General features: G+C 34.3%; 1 protein-coding gene across 3 annotated transcripts in view; it reads right to left on the bottom strand.

Annotated features, from left to right (window-relative positions):
* The window catches only part of DPYD (dihydropyrimidine dehydrogenase), a 696,413-nt gene that overhangs the window by 370,264 nt on the left and 305,357 nt on the right, over window positions 1–20,792 (bottom strand). For all 3 annotated transcript variants that reach the window (XR_013991662.1, XM_081024809.1, XM_081024810.1), the window contains 2 exons: window positions 8,935–9,042; window positions 7,002–7,171 (listed from right to left, as the gene is read on the bottom strand). Coding sequence is in view for 2 of the 3 variants with exons in the window: in XM_081024809.1 (XP_080880935.1) it covers window positions 7,002–7,171; window positions 8,935–9,042 (278 nt within the window). In the remaining variant the exon portion in view is untranslated. The remainder of the gene's footprint in view (window positions 1–7,001; window positions 7,172–8,934; window positions 9,043–20,792) is intronic.

Genomic DNA, 20,792 nt, shown 5'->3' with positions numbered 1-20,792 from the left:
TCTTAAAAGCAGCAAGAGACATAGGATCATAGGGTCTCTTGCTGCTTTTAAGATTCTCCCCAGAAGCTAAACATTAATGAATGCCAACTATAATTTTATATATATAATGTGATGGTTCAGTGTGAGGTCGGAGGGATAGTGGATGGGGGGAGGGGGGTTCACAGTATGAGGGATATAAATGATGAACGTCTAAGTATTACCTTGTTTTGTACACCTGAAACTAATAAATAAATAAATTAATTTAAAAAAAAAAGAGACAAGCAGTTAGTTATGTATAAGGTTGCTCCAAGAAGACTGTCATCTGATCTCTCAACAGAAACTTTGCAGTCCCGAAGGGATTGGCAGGAAAGAGTCAAAATGATGAAAAGCAAACACTTATGACCAAGATTGTTCTACCCAGCAATGCAATCAGTTAAAATGGAAAAACAGATAAAGAGCTTCCCACATAAGAAAAGCTAAAAGAGTTTATCAACACCAAACAGTATTAAAAGGAATCTTAGAGGGACTTCTTGAAGAAGAACAACAACAACAAAAAAAATCAAAAGTATGAATAATAAAATGGCAATAACTAAAATGTATATCTGCAATAATTACTTTAACTGTAAATGGATGAAATGCTCCAGTCAAGTAGTAGGGTGGCTGAATGGATAAGAAAACAACACCCTTACATATACTGCCTACAAGAGACTCACCAGATAGAAATACAGACATAGACTAAAAGTAAAGGAATAGCACCAAGATATCTCATGAAAATAGAAACAAACTAAGAAAAACAGCTATGGTAGCAATACCTATACCAAACAAAATAGACTGTAAAACAAATAAACAAAGGCTATATAACAAGAAACAAAGAAGGACCTAGTAATTCCACTTCTGGGTATTTATCTGAAGAAATCCAAAGCACTACTTCGAAGGGATGTGTGCATCCACATGTTCATCGCAGCAATGGCCGAGACGTGGAGGCAGCCTGGGTGTCCATCCATGGATGAACAGATAATGAGGAAATGGTACATGTATACGATGGATATACATATTGCTAGCAATATACATATATATTGCTAGACCAGGGAAGGGAATGGGTTCTTGCCATCTGCAGTGGCATGGATGGACTGGAGGGTACTGTGCTGAGTGGAGTATGTCAGACAAAGAAAGACAGATGCAATGTGATTTTGCTTATACGTGGAATCTAAAGAACAAAATAAACAAAGAAAACAAAAACAAACTTATAGATACAGAGAACATTTTGATGGTTGACAAATGGGAGAGGGTTTTGGGGGTGGGTATAAAGAGGAAGGGATTACGAAGTACAAATTGGTTGTTACAAACTAATTATGGGGATGTAGTGTATAGTACAAGGAATATAGTTAATAACATTGTAATAACTATGTACGATATAAGATGAGTACTAGATTTATCAGGGTAATAGATGGGAGGGTGTTTAGGGGTAGGGTGAAAAAAGTACAAATTGGTAGACAAGACAGTTATGGGGATGTAAAATAAAGCATAGGGAATATAGTCAATGATATGGTAATAACTATGTATAGTGCCAGGTGGATACGAGACTAGTCAGGGGGATCACATCTTAAATTACATAACCACTATGTCTAACCAGTATGCTGTACACCTGAAATTAATATAAAATTATGTTGAATGTCAATCGTAATTGGAAAATTTAAAAAGTGGGGGAGAGGTGAAGGGGAATAAGAGGTTCAAATTTGCAGTTATAAAATATGTCACGGGAATGTAATGTACAGCATGGAGAATATAGTCAATAATTTTGTGATAGCGTGGTACGGTGTCAGATGGTTGCTGGACTTATCATGGTGATCACTTCTTTAGGTATATAAACATTGAGTAACTATGGTGTGCCCCTGAAACTAATATAATATTTTACGCTAACTATATTTTAATTAAAATATTTAAAAAGAAAAATACATAGACATTTTGTGCTGGCTAAAATTTAGTTCCTCGCTTTAATTTGATATTTGTTAAATGTATGTTAAATGTGATTTTGTAGGGGTGGGATGTGCTAGTTTTTATTAATTAAAATTTGCCAATTGAAACAAATTTCTATACGAATTCAATTACTCGGGTCAAGGTTCTAAAGAAAATCTACAAAACATTTCCTATGTAACTATATGTACTCAATTTCAATTTTCTTTTGCCATTTTCCAAACCAGAAACTCTGGTGTATGTCAAAGTTGTTATGATTTAGGTAGTACAAAAACAGCATTGATTTTTACTAAAAAAAAATGCGATCAGGGAGAACTGCACATCATGTCACATGCATGATCTTTATGGGCTGAGTCCTGTGGACAAGAAGGACTCTATTAAAAGGCCCATTCTCTTCCACAAAGATGTATTATTTCAGAACTTCAGTAACAGATGAAGAAATTTTGGACTAACAGACCAGGCAATCTGGTACTGTTATTTTTGTTATTAAAAATAATAAAGTAGCATTAATTATCAGAACAGTTGACCTCTGAAAGATAAAATATGTGGAAACAGGCATATCTTGGTAAACTTGGTAAAGCAGTTACCAACTGTGCAAACAAATAGGGGAAGCCAAGGGCACTTGAGAAGTAGAGAGAGACCCTTTAAAATATAGTGAATTTCAAGACATATCATGTTTTGCTAGTATTTGGGAAACTGAATATGTGAACAACAGATTCTTGAAATATTCTTCGTGTGTGGGATTTTTCTATTAAAATAATTTTATACCATATTCTTCTCAGGAATAATTAATACAAACTACAAAGTCCTTCCCCAGCCTGATCCTTTACGATGATCCACTCAAGTGGGACTGTTGAGTTCTGACCGTCATGCCTCCTTTTAGGGATTCCCAACTGCCTAAAGCAGTCTTGCAGGTCTATCTGATCTGTCAACAGCTTTTAATACCAGCTTTTGGGGGGATTCTGTCATCCTGTGAAATTTAATCTCACCTATTTAAGCTTGCAGAAAGTCCTGCAGGGAATTATTAACAGAGTTCCCTCATCTTCTTAGCGGATGGTACTGAGTGATTGGCTGCTTTCCCTAAGGACCCAGGCTGAGAAGCCAGAGTTTGTCAGTAGCATCCTGTTTAGCATGTGTGTGAGGCCACAAGGGAGCCGGAAAGACATTTGGAATCAGAATCGCATCAATATGCCGATGATGCTTCTGTATCTTCATCAAACCTATATCCTGGAGCATGAATGCTTTCTTAACTAAGATGGAGCGTGCCCCCAAACAGCCCACTGCTGATGGCTCTAATTAGAGAGCTGGAAACTACACCTACGATACCTTAGAGCAGGGGACTAGCAGCCGCAGCCTCACCAGGAAATTTGTTAAAAATGCAAATTCTCAGGCCCACCACAGACCTACTGCATCAGAAACTCTGAGTCAAGGGCCCAGCAAGCTGTGTTTCATAAGTGCTCCAGGTGACTTTGATGCAAATGAAAGTTTGAGGACCTCTTCATTAGAGAAACAGAATGTGGTTGTCTCTGCAAAGTCTACTGGGTGGTGCCTCCTAACTGTAGATTAAAACATTTCTGAATCCAATCATATTGTTATTTTTTACCAATCATGCAATGTACACAGTCTGAAACAATTCCATGTTAATGTAACTGGCCTTTATAATAATAATCCATATTTGTCACTAATGGATGAGAGAACTGTATATTGTTCTGCATTTGCCTCCCTCACGAACCATCTATGAATGAGATTTCAGCCTTGGATACAGTACACATGCTGATGCCTAACGGTAAGGCCATCTACCAAAAGACAAATCATGTTATTCCCAAATTGAGGAATTCCAATCCAAGAGTCCAAACCCATTAAACAATATACATACTTGAGAAAAACTCTAAATGCTCCTGTTTCTCATACTTCACTGACTTTAAAGAAACCAAGTATGGCTGCAGTTGTGTGTGCTGGGGGTAGAGAGCATAGGAAGAATAAGAGAAATACAAAAAAATCAGGTATGATATTAAATTCCTCATATCAGTCAAAAGTTGTCCTAGAGGAGTTTGGGCACATTCAGGGTGGTAAATTATATAAATGTCTAATTACTATGGTGTACACCTGAAATTAATATAATATTGTATGTCAACCCATTCAAAAATAAAATAATTATTAAAGAAAAGTTTGTCCTAAAACATATTCTTTCAAAAACCCTATCCTGAATTAGATACATGCTATTGGACATCCTCCTGACTTTCCAGTTTCCTAAGTGTTAACACTACCATGTCATGGGCCCATTTTTTTGATGTACACAAAATGGTCACGAGGGATAAACATGGAATTTCTACATGGGCTGAAAGTCCTAATCCTAAAAAAGCATAAACACTGACCAATGACCCAACTCTGAAATCTATGCACATTCTGATAATACATTATTTATTATTCCTTCTCATGCTAAGGAATTGGGCCTAAAATTACCAAATGACCCTTCAAAGGCCAACCACTGTAACACTGATCCATGTTGGAAAATATCAGCCCTTTTAACGCTAGAAACCTTGGATGCTGATTCCTTCCAGATAACATTCATTCCACAATTATTTGTTGCATACTTTATACATGGCGCCCATTGTGCTAGGCAGGAGAAGAAAAAAGTGACCAGGAGAGATGACCATGGCCCTGCTTTCACGGAGCTCATGGTCAAGTAGTTTTAAGAACATATAAATGATTTGGTTTCTTGCAGGCTAATAATAAAGAAACATCCAAACATTCATTCCAGCTTTAATTAAGCCCCAATCCACTAGAGTTCTACTAAGCTCTGTGGCAACTATGTGACCTGGGGTCCCATGGACTCATTGCTTCCTCTCAGCACTTGGTACCCACGGACCAGTCCACGGAGCTCTGGACTTCTGACTGAGCTGTGCCTGGACTCTGACCGTTTCCTTCCTGTAATCCAGTCATATTAACGAATAGCTACTCTTTCAACTAGCCCCTGACTAGCTTCCCTGCTTCTGCCTCTTAAAACATAACTCAGATCTTGGTGCTTCTCTGCTCAAAACAGTATAGTGGTTTCCTCTTTCACTCAGTAAAAACTAAAGGCCTTATGAAAGCCTACAAGGCCTTAGTCGATCTGCCACATGCTGCCCTCTCTACTCTGTTCCAGCCACTCTGACCTTTTTTCTTCTTTTCTGTTCCCAGAAGTCCCAGTGCCTTCCTCAGTCAAGGATGAATGTTTGTCTTAATCTGGAATATTTTTCTTCCAGATATCTATTTTCCCTCAATGTCTTCATCTTTGCACCCAAAAGTCATCTCATTAGAGAAACTTCCTGGGCCACTTTGTATAAAATGGCAAATCCTGCCTCCTTGTCCATGATACACCCTCCAAATATGCATCTTTCTTATATTTCTATATTAATTAACTTTTCTCCATAGCACTAACCACCTTTCAACACACAATTTATGTGACAGTTTATTTGTTTGATTATTGAGCGTCTTCCCTCACTAAGTACAAGCTTCATGAAGGCAAGAATTTCTATCCGATTTATTCAAATTGCTTAGAATGATGCCTGGTACACTGTGGATGTTCAATAAATGCAGGTTGACTAAATAAATAAATAAACATCTATCTCTACCCTCTCAAATAATTATCTGGTCTCGTGTGTGTGTGTGTGTGTGTGTGTGTGTGTGTGTGTTGTACTTAGGCAGAAGAAATAGTCACCACACATTTCTAGTTCCTCTTCCCAATGGAAGGTGACTATAATATAAAGCGTGGAGTAAACTGACGACAATTGCCATTTAGGGTCATCTTATTTTCCAACTCTCATGGTACAGGCTTGTGAAATGAAAACTCTGAAACTAGGATTAGAATACGATTTAAAACATGTAGTTCAAATTGTATTGCTCAAGTGCTTATTATTTGCTGAGGGATACCAAGATAAATAAAATCAGCCCCTGTGTTATTTCATCTTAAGCAAGACACTTAACTACAGTATGGCTGTTTTCCTATTATTTGTACCACGATGAGACGGTACTGAGTGATGCCTAAAACCCCAGAAAAAACTCATATAAGACCATCTCCATCCGAATTTTGAAAAAAAGTCTGAAAGGGTAGACTGGATGGAGCAAAGCCCAGAGAATAAAGTTGGCATTTGAAGCTCAGCCACGAACCAGTGGTGATTCTGATATTTATTGAAATTAAGCACTAATGTAGTTAATCTATATGTGACAAATTTCCTATTGATGACAGTTAAAATTCTTGCCTAGAATACAAGACTCCAAATATGTTCAGGCATTCAAAAGCAAATCAAATTCATAATACTGATTTGGATAAAATGAGAAATTTATCTTTCTATAAATACATTTGGTTCTTGTTCTCAGAACTAATATCTTTTGTAAGGCATTAGATTCTCTATTAGCATGGAAATTTGAAGTCTGTGGTACATGTACCCAGCTGATGCTTTACTCAAGATTAGTCACCAGTCACCTGTGAGAATGAAATAATTTTAAATCTGTCATGTTTATTAAGTTAACTAATTATTAATTCTAAATAATGCTTACAGTAGAGCTCTTTAAAAAAAAAATAAACTGCATCTCTTTGTTCTGTTGGCTTCAGAGCAGAATGAATTGACAGTAAGTGTCACCAAGGTATGTATCTTTGCAGTTTGTAAATTTAGCTTATGGGAATTTTTGAATGTCTCTAATTATTGCATTTTCCTAATATCTATACATTTTGAGGAGAGTACCTATTGTGCAGGACATGGAAGATTTAGCACATTCTACTGTTAACTAGTTAAGTATATTTCAAAGATATTAATGCAGAGAATAAGGAGCATTAGTGTATTGATAAATTTCTTATTTTATCCAAATCAGTATTTTAAAATAATTGTCTTTTACACTGAATGTCTGAATTAGAAAAACAACTCTGGTTAGCCCAGAAATTTTGAAATTTGCATTTCACAATTCCAAGAACATTCTAATAATGTAAAGTAGGAGACTGCACATTAACAGTTGCATCTCCTAAAATCTGTTGCATTACAACCCCATATTTTCTGATGGTTCTATTTTACCTCCTCAGGGACAGCTCTTATATTAACAAAGCCTTTTCTGAAGACGATGAACACGCGGCGGGCTCCACAGCGTAAAGCGGATGTTGCACAGTCAAAAGCAGTGTCTCCAGCTCCGAGAACAATCACGGCTCCCCGTATGGACGGCAATGAAGAGTGACAGGCGCACATCCCTGAATGATGAAAGGAAAACCCCATTTTCAAGTAGAGAAACCATTTCTGCATGACAGCTCAAAAGATACTTGTACTCAAAGCAGTGTAAAATTGCATCTTGCAGTTTTCGAGGATGGAGTGTCACTATCAAATTATTCTGCTTCATTGAAAGACAGTTTTATTCCCATTTTAAAAATATGCTCATATATATAATTTCATAGTCAGTACCTTTAACTCTTTTTTTCCTTCTAGAAGGATAGCTGCAGCACATTTTGAAGTATTTAGGTCATAACAAACTGGAACCAATCAATTAAAACTCTCTTTGGCAAAATGGTGATGTATAATTTTTTAACTTGGCATCATTAAATTTCTGTTTGTTAGAAGAAAAAACTGGTTCTTATGATTTGGGCTAATCATTCACATTTCATGAAAATATGTTACATGGTTATTATAAGATTTCTAACATATAGCCTGCTATATGTTACATTTAGTAAACTTTGAAACTTAACATGCTGAATAAGTGTTTATGTAACTGAAGAATTATTTATTTATTGTTATTATTATGTAGTAATAAATTAGAATTACTAAAATTAACTATTTTTAAAATAGCAAAATAAAACTTTCTTCCTTTTACCACTTTCCATCATTTTATTTATAAAACTGAGCAATGAAAGAATGACTTTCTAAGTATCCATTTCTCAAGAGCATCTATATGATTTAATGTCCATATAAAAATTCATGTAAAAAAGTAAAATGCAGGTGTTCTCTATGGGTTAAGTGGCAGTGTATTTTCAGATTAAACTGTTGATACGATAAATTACTATAATTTTTGAAATGGCACCACGGATAGTATAGACCTGCAGTTTCCATAAGTGTAATTGTTGTGTTTGGAAGAGTCTGCGTTTGGGATTACATAATTGTCGCTCTGTAATTCTTAAATATATGTGATGTGTACTAAGACCTTCCTTAGAATGGCATCCTCTTCTCCTGGAAGGAGGAAGGTGGAGAGGTGGCCCACATCCTTAGCCATAAACTTCTACAGAATGATCTAATAGAGAAAGCTACTTTTTCCCCCTTAATTTTGGGAGAAAAATTTAAGCACCTATCTTTTCCACATGTAATTAGATGTCAGAATAGACTTTTAAAAATTGTATGTTTAAAGGACTTAGATGATCTGCCTTTGGAGAATGTATTACGCTTCTTTGTTCACTAAGACAGACTCCAGCCCAATAGCAATTCAGCCCAGGTTTTGTTTCAGGTTGTTGTTCCTGGGATCTATGAAGCGATGTAACACAGAAACTATGTACTGGGACGCCTATCAAAGTGTTTTGCTTTTACTTCATAAATTTGCTGTTCCCGAAGAGTCAGTCTTTTTGCCTGCTTGGACACAAATCATGTAAGCTAGACAATAATTTGTCCATTTAAAAATAAATGAAATACAACAGTTCCCAAACTGATGTTCCTGCCCTTTCTTTTAAGAAAATCTTCTAGTGTTTGTTTACAACTCCATTACTTTGAAGCACATTTTCATGATGCAGTTTAGACCTGTATATAATACAGTGAAAAATCCTTATAATGATGTTTGATTGGAAGAATGAACAAATAAACGGTTCTGTCAAAATGTCATATCAGGCCTTTTTATTTTTTATTTTTCTTTATATCAGTATCATAAAAGGATCAATCTGAGATCTGAACAATGTCCTACTGAGCCTGGATTTAGAATAAATTTACAACACATATAACAACAGAGGCAACATTAAGAGAAAAAGATAATATGTTATACCTGCTTTACTGCCTTTGGCTACAAGTGGCAAAAAGTCTTTGGATGTATAAAACCCCTGGTCCTGCGTCAGGCCTTGAAAGATGTGGTCTTTATTGGGTTCTGGCAAACCTAAGGAATAAAAATGTATAAAATATTATTAGCAGGAGGAGGAACTTTTCCGATTGGACATTAAATAAAAAAGTAGAAAGCTGCAATCATTAAAATAATGTAGTTCTTAGATGAAAAAAAACCTATAAGCAAATTAACATGAAAGTGTACATATGAGTAATACAATGCAACAGACCTCAGCCTTTAACACATAACTAGGCACGCGTGATAAATCACATCTTCAAGGAACACATATACACATACAGCAACATGGACACATACACATGTATATAGTACTAAGGGGAAAATCAGGTCATATTTTTCCCTCATGTCATATGTAAAATTAAGTTACCGATGCATTAAAATGCTAAATATAAAAAGCTCATCACAAAAACTAAAAAAAAAAAAAAAGGAACATTTATCTAGTTTCTGAATATGGCAGATGTTTCTAGAAAAAGAAAAACAATGTTTTAGTGCAAAACGTCAGCTACTTCTACATTTCAAAAATATTATTAAAAATTAAAAGGAAAATGATTCACTAGGAGAGTATTTTAGCAAACAAAATGTCTTTATTATTTAAAGAAGTTTCTCAGTGTCAAGATTACCTTTTCAACTGAAGCATAAACAAAGTATAACAAAAATTTGAATAAGAAAAAATATAGCTTATAGGTACCAAAAATCTTAACTATATTAGTAATTTAAGAACTGCAAATTAAAACAATGAGGTATGATTTCCCCTCAACTAATAAAGAAAGAAATTTAAGAAACTTAGACTACATGGCAAGAGCAAAGATGGGGTTTGTTATACTCTTTTGGTAGACATACACACTGGTGCTCGATTTCTAGAGGACTGTTTTTAATCTATCCTAGGGAAACACCAAGACATGCAAAAAGAGATTTAATGTCAAAAATGGTTAATGCAAAAATTTAGAAAAATAGAGATGGAAAAAACAAAAATAGAGGAATACCACTATGCCAAAATAATGAATTAGACTTACTTTAAAAAAGAAAAAGACAACAAAACAAAATGCAGTGATTAAAACAAATATTTGAAAAATGTGGTATCAGATGATAGTCAAAACACAGTTCTAAATGAACTACCAGGATACAAAACTATATAGTATTAGTCAAGTTTTTTAAAAAAGAATATATAAACTATGTAATCTGAACAGTGATCACTTCTGGTTGTGGAAAGATATACATTCTATTTTATATTATTTCTCTTCTTTCCCAATTTTCTTTTTTAAAAATTTTATTAAATTTATTGGGGTGACACTGGTTCATAAAAGTACATAGGTTTCCAGTGTACATCATCTTTACATTGCATTGTGTGTTCACCACCCAGAGTCAGTTCTCCTTTCATCACCACATATTTAACCCCCTTTACCCTCTTCCACCACCTCCCTCCCTCCTTATCTTCCCATCTTTACCCTCTGGTAACCACGAAACTGTTGTCTGTGTCAGTGATTTTTTGTTGTTTGCTTGTTTATCTTGTTCGTTTGTTGCTTTCAGTTTGATCTCCTACATATGAGTGAAGTCATATGGTTCTCGACTTTTTCTGACTTATTTCGCTTGGTATGTAATCTCAAGATCCAAATTTTTTACTACATGCGCATATCGACTACATAATTAGGAAACAATTGCCAAAATTTTGGAAAGAAAATGAATAACAGAGTAAATTTATTTCAAAGTATAAACAAAGCAAATCTGATAGAGATCACCTCACCACAGGAAAGTGGAAAATTAATTCATCTCAATTCCATAAGGACTGGGGGAAATTTATAGTCTGGTTTTATTTTACTGTCCAAAACTCATTCTACCTGTGAGTGATTCCAGAGAGGTAGAAGTTTATTTTATATTTAAATGAAGGCCTATGTGCAGTTGCCAGTGGACACATAAAGTGCTAAGCATGGCTCCAGGATGATTTTTGTCATATAAGATAGGGTAGGTACCATATCTGATCTGAAAGCTGAAGGTGCATGTGGATTGAGTGTGTAACCAGCAGTAAACCGCCGCTGTCCCTTCAAATTAAACCAAACATTTTTCTTCCCTGTCCAGCACTCCCTCAATCTCCTCGCCTTGAAGGCTGCCCTGTCCTTATAGATTATTTTCAGACGATTTATTTTTTAAATTATTTTAATTATCTAAGAGGATTAGGCAAGTCATTTGACTTTCCTTTGCCTTGGCTTCTCTATAAGAAATGGGGATAAGTCTATTTCTTCATTTTCTGTCTTAGAGGGAGATTCCTTAGGTATATTTGTAACAAGAAAACTATTACATAAATGTGTGCTTATTTATGTAATTCTTTTAGAAAGTCTGGAGTCGGGGGTGGTTACAGTTACATAAAAATAGCTGAACACGTAGTTAAGACTCTAATGACAAAACATTTTTCCTTGAAATCTATTTAAAAATAACCAGAGTTTAAGCTACACTTGATTAGTCAAACCAACATATACATATGTTACATATTAAGATTTAAATAAGGAATTATCTCTCCTTCATATTACTCTACTATAGAGATAGCATAAGTACTGGAGCTCTTCATTTTCCTGTTAAAAAAAACCACAACCACCAAGAAAAACAGCCTGCAATGTTATGCAATTTCAAGGTGATATGATAAGCAAAGACCTCTACGGCAGGTCAAAAACAAGACACAGAATGTAAGTAGTTGGATAAGAGTTCCACAGTTACTAGCAATAAAGTCTGAAGATTCTTCCTTCACTAACTCCTATTCTGAGCTTTTTCACTACTCATCTTGGTTAAGGCAGAGAGGGAGCTTTACATCTGTGATAATTTTCTGTAGACCCACTGCTAAAATAACTTACCTGAAGACATACAAGGTATTCTTATTCAGTATACCACCAGGCCCCAGAGATGACTTTTTTCTCTCTTGCAAGGATTATTTCACAAGAAAAAAGCTATGGTAAAATTTAAATTCCATTTTTTCACTTGGAACAAGACACAGACAAGGAAAATGGAGTCTCCAGTGCTTCACCACATTCTATATTTATCACTATAATGGATTTAACATTTACTAGGTCAGATCTTCCATATAAATGTTCACGAGGATACCAGTTTCCTGCTCTGACCTATGGATACTGGCTTCAAAGAGTGGAAGAACAAGCCAGTGACTGGACAGGGTAATCTCGGCAGCCTACTTAGCTACACCCCAGGTCATGCACACGTTTACATTTTATTTTTTTCACACTTTTAGATTTCCAAGCTTCATGTAGCCCTTATCCCCAACCTTGTAACAGGTCATCCCTATCCCCTAGGACAGTCACCAATCAGCAGCTCTCCTCACAGACTCTTCAGTCGCCTGGCCCAACTGGCACAGTGCTCTGTTTTCCACTAACCATGACAGTTGTGGGTGATTACGTAGGACCAGGGTCTTTTTCATCAGACAGACTTTAGTGTGAGTTTTCCTCTCCCATTTACCTGTTCTGTGATCTGTGTAAATTCTGTGATGGTTAATTTTAGTGTCTACTTGGCTAGGCTACAGTGTCAAATTATCTGATCAAATAGTAATCTAGGTATTGCTGTGAAGGCATTTTATAGATGTAGTTAACATCTACAATCAGTTGATTTCAAGTAAAGATTACCTCTATATCTGGGGAGGCCTCATCCAATCAGCCAAATGGCCTGAAGACTGAACCTGTGGTTTCCCTGAGGAAGAAGAAATTCTCTTTGTCTGCTGGCCTGACCTACAGATTTCAAATTTGCTAGCTCCCACAATTGTATAAGACAATTTCTTGATATACATATATATATATATATACACATATATATATATACATATATATATGGAGAGAGAGATTAAGGAACTGTTGTTTTAGGGTTTTAGAGTTCTTCAGAGAAACAAACTATTAGGAGATATATATATATGTTTATACATGTATATATAAACATTAGCTATTAAGATAAGTTTGTTTATTTGTAGTTTATCAATTTTCACATCTTAAATCAAGGAAAGAAAAAAGCTTAAATCAAAGTAAAGTATTAAACCTTAGCAAATTTAAACAAAGTACTACAAAGAAAGAAAAATGAAGCAACTGTAAGTGAAATATGACAGATAATGAAACTTGCAAATACCCATCTATCAAAGGAAGATTTCCTGAGAGTAGACAGCATATTAAGAAATAAGGTATGTGTCTATAGCAGGATGATTTCAAAATGACACTGAAATGACTTTTTAATTCACCTTTGAGTGAGAAGAAGGTTTATGAATAAAGAGGATTGACAACAATTTGACAAACAAAACAGCTCAGTGTAGTGTATGTATAGCTTTTTTTATTTTTTAAGGAATCCAGATAGTTTCTTTGTTCCTTTAGAATAGTTACTATAGTTTTTGATGTTTCAGTATGTTTTTATATAAAGTAGCAGACTGTCTAACCTCCACAGCCTGGCTGGAGACCTCATACTGCAACTTCAAAATGCTGCCTTTTTCATGTGTGAGGTTATAATTCAGTCTTGTTAGAATGTGATGCTATGTAACAAGTGATGTGTAGATTAATCATTCGACATGATGTATTAAGTTTCCCTCTCAGGCTACCAATATGGTACAACACAGAATGTTTCTGTGGCCAGCTTCCAGTCTAGTGGCAGCAAAAACACTGGCTGCTTCTCCAGGCTGCATCTTTATTTTGTGATTATTTTCTGTAGTAAATTCCTTCCTTAAATGTTTTCCTTCTTAAGTGCATTCCCTTTCATTATCTGCTAGTTATGTTTCATTATTTGATATTCTTTGAAATATATTATCTCTGCTTTGTTTCCAGAGCACTTCCCTCTGGAACAAAGACAGAATAAATGACAGCAGTATATATAGTAAATTCTTTGTGCTCATATTAAGTTGTGCACACGTTGTTAACATTAAAAAGATATTAAATATTCTGTTTCATGTTATCATCTAGTAAGTAATAAAGGAGAAATAAGCTCTTAAGGCTGAGTCTTCATAGCTATGGTCAGACATGTTGAAGAATTTCTCAGATTTTATAATATGTGCCTGTGTTACCTCACTGAGTCACTTATTCAGTGTTAATTGAATTGAGTAAGCATTTATTTGTGTGATGCCACACAGTCTGGAAGGCATCCACACGAATCACAGCTAAGCTTTTATGGGAAAGACAGTGATCAGAGAGACCTGTCACTGGAGACAGCCTTACAAATGCCACCGAAGTGAAGAAGACAGCACACAAATCTGAGAGGCCGCCTTAGGCTCTTGGCAAAAGACTGACATACAGAAACGGCCAGTGCTCTAGTATACTGAACTGTCTCTGCAGGTACATCGGTTCCTGTTATTTCACACAAGCACCCTTTCCTTAAGAAGATGTTAGTGCACAAAATCCCACAGCTGATGTCACTACTCTTAAGTTTAATGGCTGAGCACAGCAAAATGTAGCTAAATGGCCAACGTTTTTCACTTTTCCAAGAACTTTTGCATCTGAGATTTCACTTTCTCCTCAGAGCAGAAAGCATGTTTTGTGAGCCCAGTCCTCATTTTCTAAGCCAGGGTTAGGGAACGGTGCTGCTTGAAGAAGAGCATGAACATGTGCAGATTAAAGACAGATTCATTAAATAGACTGCTGAAGGGCACCAGGCTACCTACCACAGCTACCCACCCAGATCTTTGTGAAAGAAATGTCCCTGAGTAACCACTGTTTTTCCTTAGTTTTGTTGATTAAATCCTTTTAAAACTTCTTCATGTCAACGAACTTATTTTTATAACTGTTTGTAAACAGAGTACATTGAATAAGAACAAAACCTCTGAAGTCAGACTTTCTGCATTACAATTCTAGTTCTAGCATTTACTAGCTATTATGACCTTGTGCAAGCAAATTATTCTTTCTGAGCAGCAGCCGACTCATCACAGTATTGTCAGGAGAACAAAATGGAAACAATGTATATAAAACTCTTTGCATAGCTGAGAAATAAATGTTTCCTTCTATTTGCATTCTCTCCCTAAAAGCCTTTGTTTGGTTTAATGACATATTTGGATAGACATATTTGGATAGACATACATTAAATGTTCACCTAACTCATGATATACATACGTAATATTGTTACTGACCATTTAAGTAGTCAGTGTTTGACAGATTGGTATCGGAGTCCATGAAACAGTATTTTGGTTTGAATGAAAGCCTGTGGTCAAGCAAGGGTGTTCTAACCCCGTTCATTCTATAGACTACAATTGCCTATAGACTACAAGTGCCTCAAACCACATGCACTTCAAGAACAGGAAAGTAGCAAGATTAAGGCCCTCTAATGTTCAATGTGCAATTCAAACTGAACCAGGGTAACATCATGCTTCAGAGAGCACTGACCTAGCAGTCGGGAGAACTGGGTTCTTAGTCTCATTGCCCTCCATCACCACCCCTAGCTGTACTCTTAAAATTACTTATTACCGTGGCTCTCAAATTCCTCAATTTTGGAATGCAGATAGCCCTGCTTGATGTATGTGGTAGTTCTGAAAATTAGGAAGGAAGTGTATATAAAAATAATCTGGTAAATTTAAAACAACATTCAAATATAAGTCGTTTTTATTGTTTCGGGCAAAATATAAAAACTATGGATAATATTCACATGATAAAAAGATTAATAGTAAACACTTTAAAAAACAGAAGATATTGCAATTAATAATAAGAAGTCCTTTAAATAGATGCACATAAGGTGTGTAAATGTAGGTATAAATTTATAACTATATGTATCTATTAATATATTTGTTTAATACTTAGTAGCTAGGCAAACCTTTCCTATATCAAACCCAAACAGTCGTGATTACAGTACAGAAGTAAAATATTCCTTTCACAGGCCTAAGCACTCCATAATTCCACAACGGATTATAAAGTTCTTCACCTGTCTCTTAAAGATCACTTATATGACTCGAAGGATTTATATCTTATTTCCAAGAGATAATGGTGCCATACGGGTTATCATTCTAGGATCTATATATTGATCAGAAAGAGCAGAGATCAATGATGCCCTATTTTTATTCTTTTCTCAATAAAACTCCTCATATTTTCCCCGACATCTTACTGTAAATACATTTAATTCTGAGTGTTCAGACTGAATTCAGAAAGAATAGAATGATTCGATATAACACACATGAAATCTGATCACCATGCATCACAATAGTATTCATTTCATTGATTTTTTTTCAAATCCCCATTAAACATCTGTTTCCTATAACTGCTGTCTAGTCTCTTTCTCAATGTGACCACATGCATTAATGGTGTGTATCACACAATTGTTTAGAGCATAACAAGATGAAGACTTAAAAAATGTTATGAATGGAGTCACCATCTCAAATTATAATTTTCCCCATTATATGAGGTATTTTTCATCACAGAAACATGTAATACTGAAGTCCAGAACCAACAGAGGAACTGAACACTAATACCATTTTTAAAATCTGATAGATGCTGAACTAAGGTCTTCTTTTTCTATTTAATTTATAAAACAGTGAAATTTAAAAAGCATTGGAGAAAAAGGAAAAGGGATTAAGAAGTACAAATTGGTTGTTACAAAGTAGCCATGGACAGCTGGGTGCTAGATTTATTGGGGTGATAGATGGGAGGGGAAGATGGAGGGCAAGGTGAAAAAAGTGAGGGGATTAAAGAGTACAAATTGGTAGCTACAAAATAGTCATGGGGATGTAAAGCAAAGCATAGGGAATATAGTCAATAATAAATACAGATAGTGCCAGGTGGGTACAAGACTAGTCAGGTGGATCACTTCTTAAACTATGTCAAACTACTATGCAGTGCACCTGAAATTAATACAAAATAATACTGAATGTTAACTAGAATTGAAAAAATAAGAAGGGGGAAAATGTAAAGAGGAATAAGAGTTTCAAATTTCCAGATATAAAACAAACAAGTCATGGGAATGTAATGTACAGCATGGGGAACATAGTCAATAATACTGTGATAGCATAGTATGATGTCAGATGGTTGCGGGACTTAACCATTGTGATCACTTCTTCAGGTATATAAATGTTGAATAACTATGGTGTACTCCTGAAACTAATATAGTATTTTATGTTAGCTATATTTTAATAAAAATCTTTTTTACAAAAATAAAGAGCATTGGAGAGAAGAGTAAAATCACCAAAGATGACAATTCCTACAAAGTTAAAAATGTATTTCAGTTCACTTTTACGACTTCATGTAGAAAATGTGCACAAATTCTATCATACCTATGAGATCAGTTCATGTAATTTCATACTACGACTTAATACCAAGCTCCAATTTAGAATACGTACAGGTGAGAAACAATATAAACATATTAAGAAAGCAGTCCATTAACAAGTGTAATATGTACAAAATAAACTGAATCTAAGTAGTAAAAATTCTTCTAGAGGATTTCTTTATCTGTAATAAAATATCCAGAAATTTCAAACAACAAAATGAGACTATGCTTCACTATGCACTTTTGGTCTTATAATTTCCACTTCCTTAATATATTTGGAAAAAATATAGAGACTTTATTTTAATTAATAAATTAATTCCCAAGAAATCCAAGTTGGACAAAATATGCTTGAGTGTATTTTACTTTCCCAACAAATAATTTCTATTTATACTCAGGACCCATCTTATCTATTGTTCTTTTTTATATAAAAGGACGTGTAAAACAACCAAAACAACAAAATCTTGGACAAAAAAAATATACAAAGTACTTTTCTTTATATTTTTGTAATATTCAAATTTCCTATAATTAGCAGGCTATTTTAATAATTAAAATTTAATTTTAATATCAACATAAGATCTTATTAAAAACCCTTTTCTAAAAAAGATATATTAATGTAATTTCCTATTACCTTCACAAAATTCTACCTATCCTTTGATTTGGGGTATTATTTATTAAAATGTGCTTTATCTCTTGGGCCTTTTCTTTTTTTTATTTTGCTCCCTTCTCTTTTCTCTGTTTCTTATTGTCATTTGGTTTTTGCTATAAAACAATATCCTTACATTTTAATCCTCACATTGTGAAGCAAAAAAACTCCACTATGCCTCAGGCAAAGGTTGTTTTCTTAATGACTGGAATTCTTACATGGTCTTAGGAAATTACTATTTAGGACTATCTAAGTATACTATATTCCAAAGTAAAGAAATCATTAATAATAAAATACTAAAAAGGAACAGTTATATTACAAAATAAATCTACCAGACTTACAAAGAAAACAAATTTGCAACAGCCACCTGCTGTGCAGATGAGGCAGTAATCTCAACAGCAGGAAATAAAAGGGAAGAGAAGAGAAAAATACAAAAGCACAGACATTAAAAAAGTAATTAAAACACTTATCTCCATTGACATGCATTACGAAAAAACCCTCTACCAACCACCTAAAAACATACTGTATTGAACTGCACAGCAAGAAACGGCATTAAAGCTGCCACCATAAACACACTTTCTGTAGAAAGGAGAAGACCCCTTTAAAAATGTAATCTCAGAAGTATTACTAATGTGTTAATCACCAGTAACTGTACCACACATTTATTGTATTGTATTAGTTACTTTCTCAAAGGTATTTTGTAAAATTGTACTTTTACATTTTTTATTCAAATAAATTCTTAAATACAGGCACTGGTAACCTCTTTATTTGTAATTGTTCTAGGGAAATTTACAGCTATACTGTCAGGCTAAAGTATTCTGTATATAAAAAATTTTATGTAATAATTTTTAACATGAGTTTAGATAAAGCAGTTAAACTCTTTTCTTTAAAGCCAAATAATCTTAGCTATAGTATTGGAATAATATGAGGTAAAACACAATACAAGTTAGGGTTATGGATTAAAAGTGAAATGAAAGCTAAGAATGATTTTGAATTACTTAATGTGAGCTTTGGCCTTCAGAACTCTGCAAAGCGAAATATAAGCCTGAGGAAGCAAGTGGCAGGGTTTAAAATACAGAGCATGCACCAAATGTGCTTGGTGACTCTCTTAGCTGCTGGAATGTGTTTTCTGTGTCCATGCAATTCTCTCCAGGCATGTCTGTGAAAACCATGCAGAACTGTTTGGTTCAGAATCAGAACACTTTTAATGGACTCTTGAGTCCATTACTTATTAGCTATAAGTTTATAACCAAGTCATTAAACGTTGAAAATCAGTTTCCTCATCTTTAAAAATAAGAGTTACAAAAATGTATTTCCTTATAGAACAAGTTACTATAATATAGCTCTATATTGTTGTAACAACTTAATTTTACAGGTAGAAAAAGCACTTCACAATCATAGATATTGATTATGCTACCATATAATTATTTTACCTTGAGACTGTATTTGCAAATCAGTGTCACTTCACTTTAATTATTCATTTTCCTCTTATACTCAAACGATACATTTCCATGCAAATGTATTGTACTTTAAATCACTACCATAATTTTATAAGAAAACAGTTATCTTAATAGTTTTCAAGAAATATGTATAAGAAAAATGTTAAATTATTTCCATGTTTAAATATGCTTAGAACATATTTAGCATTACTGACTTGTTGCTGAGCAAGTCTCAAAATTAGAATAGTTTTCTAGGAATTCAGAAAGTTGCACAAAGTAAACACTTTCCAAAACACATTCTTGATAGTTAGACATCATGAACAATTTCAGAAACATGCAGTTGACCTTCCTGAACTTGTTTGTTCATTCACAAAATAGGTAGATTATCTAGAAACGGAGTTCTGAAGCTTGTGTAGGTTTCTCAAGTAATGCAAGACTATCAAAAAAATGTATCTTTGTATATATATGCATTTTATTGTGTATGTGTACAGAGGGTCCATACTTTTCATTACATTCTCTAAGGAGCCTGTTACTCAGACATGATTAAAGAATCACATTCACCTAGATTAAATCAATTGCACTATACCATTTATCCAAATGGCATTCCAAGATAAGAGAGTGTGGTCATAAATGCCAAACTGAAATGTAATTATCCACACCTGACAGTCACGACACATCACAAATGAATACCAGTTTATATAAGAATTTGTAAGTATATTAGTCCTGGTATAAAGGAAAGTAATGGTTTTAACATCAGACCTAACTATGTTCACGTAACTAGTCCACTATACATTAGGTATGAAACCTTGAATAATCAGTTATTTAAATTTTAAATCTCAATTTTCTTATCTATAAAAACTGCCTTGTGGGAAGATTGAGATAATATATCTCAATAATATGATAATTGCCTAGTACAGTGACTGGCATATGGCAAATGCTAATAAATGTATTGGTTTTTATGTACTTTAAACTTTTAAAATCTATTATTTTCATACTTATACATACCTGCCTTTATAATGACACGATTTTACTGTAAAGCATCATAATAACAACCATAGCAATAACAAAACAACAGATAATTTTTTTAAAAATTAGTGCCAGTGAAAATTTCCTTAAATATTGGTAACTAACTGCATAAAACTTGGCAAGTTCAATGTACATCTGTTACATATCTAGCTCTGACGTCTTGTTAGATAAAAAAAGTCAAACAAAAATACAGTCTATCATGTTCAACTTTTAGATTTGGATACAGCTGTGATTTTTAAATTATGATTACGATCAGTTAGAAACAGAAATCTTAGGTATTTAACTTATTTAACCACTTATAAATTATATTTATTGAGTGCCTTGTATGTGCCAGCTAACATATCAGGTGATAGGGAATCTAGTGGGAGGTCATATAATCGGAAACTTAGAAAAAAGCAAGATGCGTGCTATGATAGTGAGACGCACAAGATCACTTACAAAGCACACTTCACCTGGACTGGAGACAAGGATACTCA

The sequence above is a fragment of the Rhinolophus hipposideros genome (genome assembly GCF_964194185.1).
Source record: "Rhinolophus hipposideros genome assembly, chromosome: 19".
Taxonomy (NCBI): domain Eukaryota; kingdom Metazoa; phylum Chordata; class Mammalia; order Chiroptera; family Rhinolophidae; genus Rhinolophus; species Rhinolophus hipposideros.
This window is presented reverse-complemented; position numbering and strand designations above follow the sequence as displayed.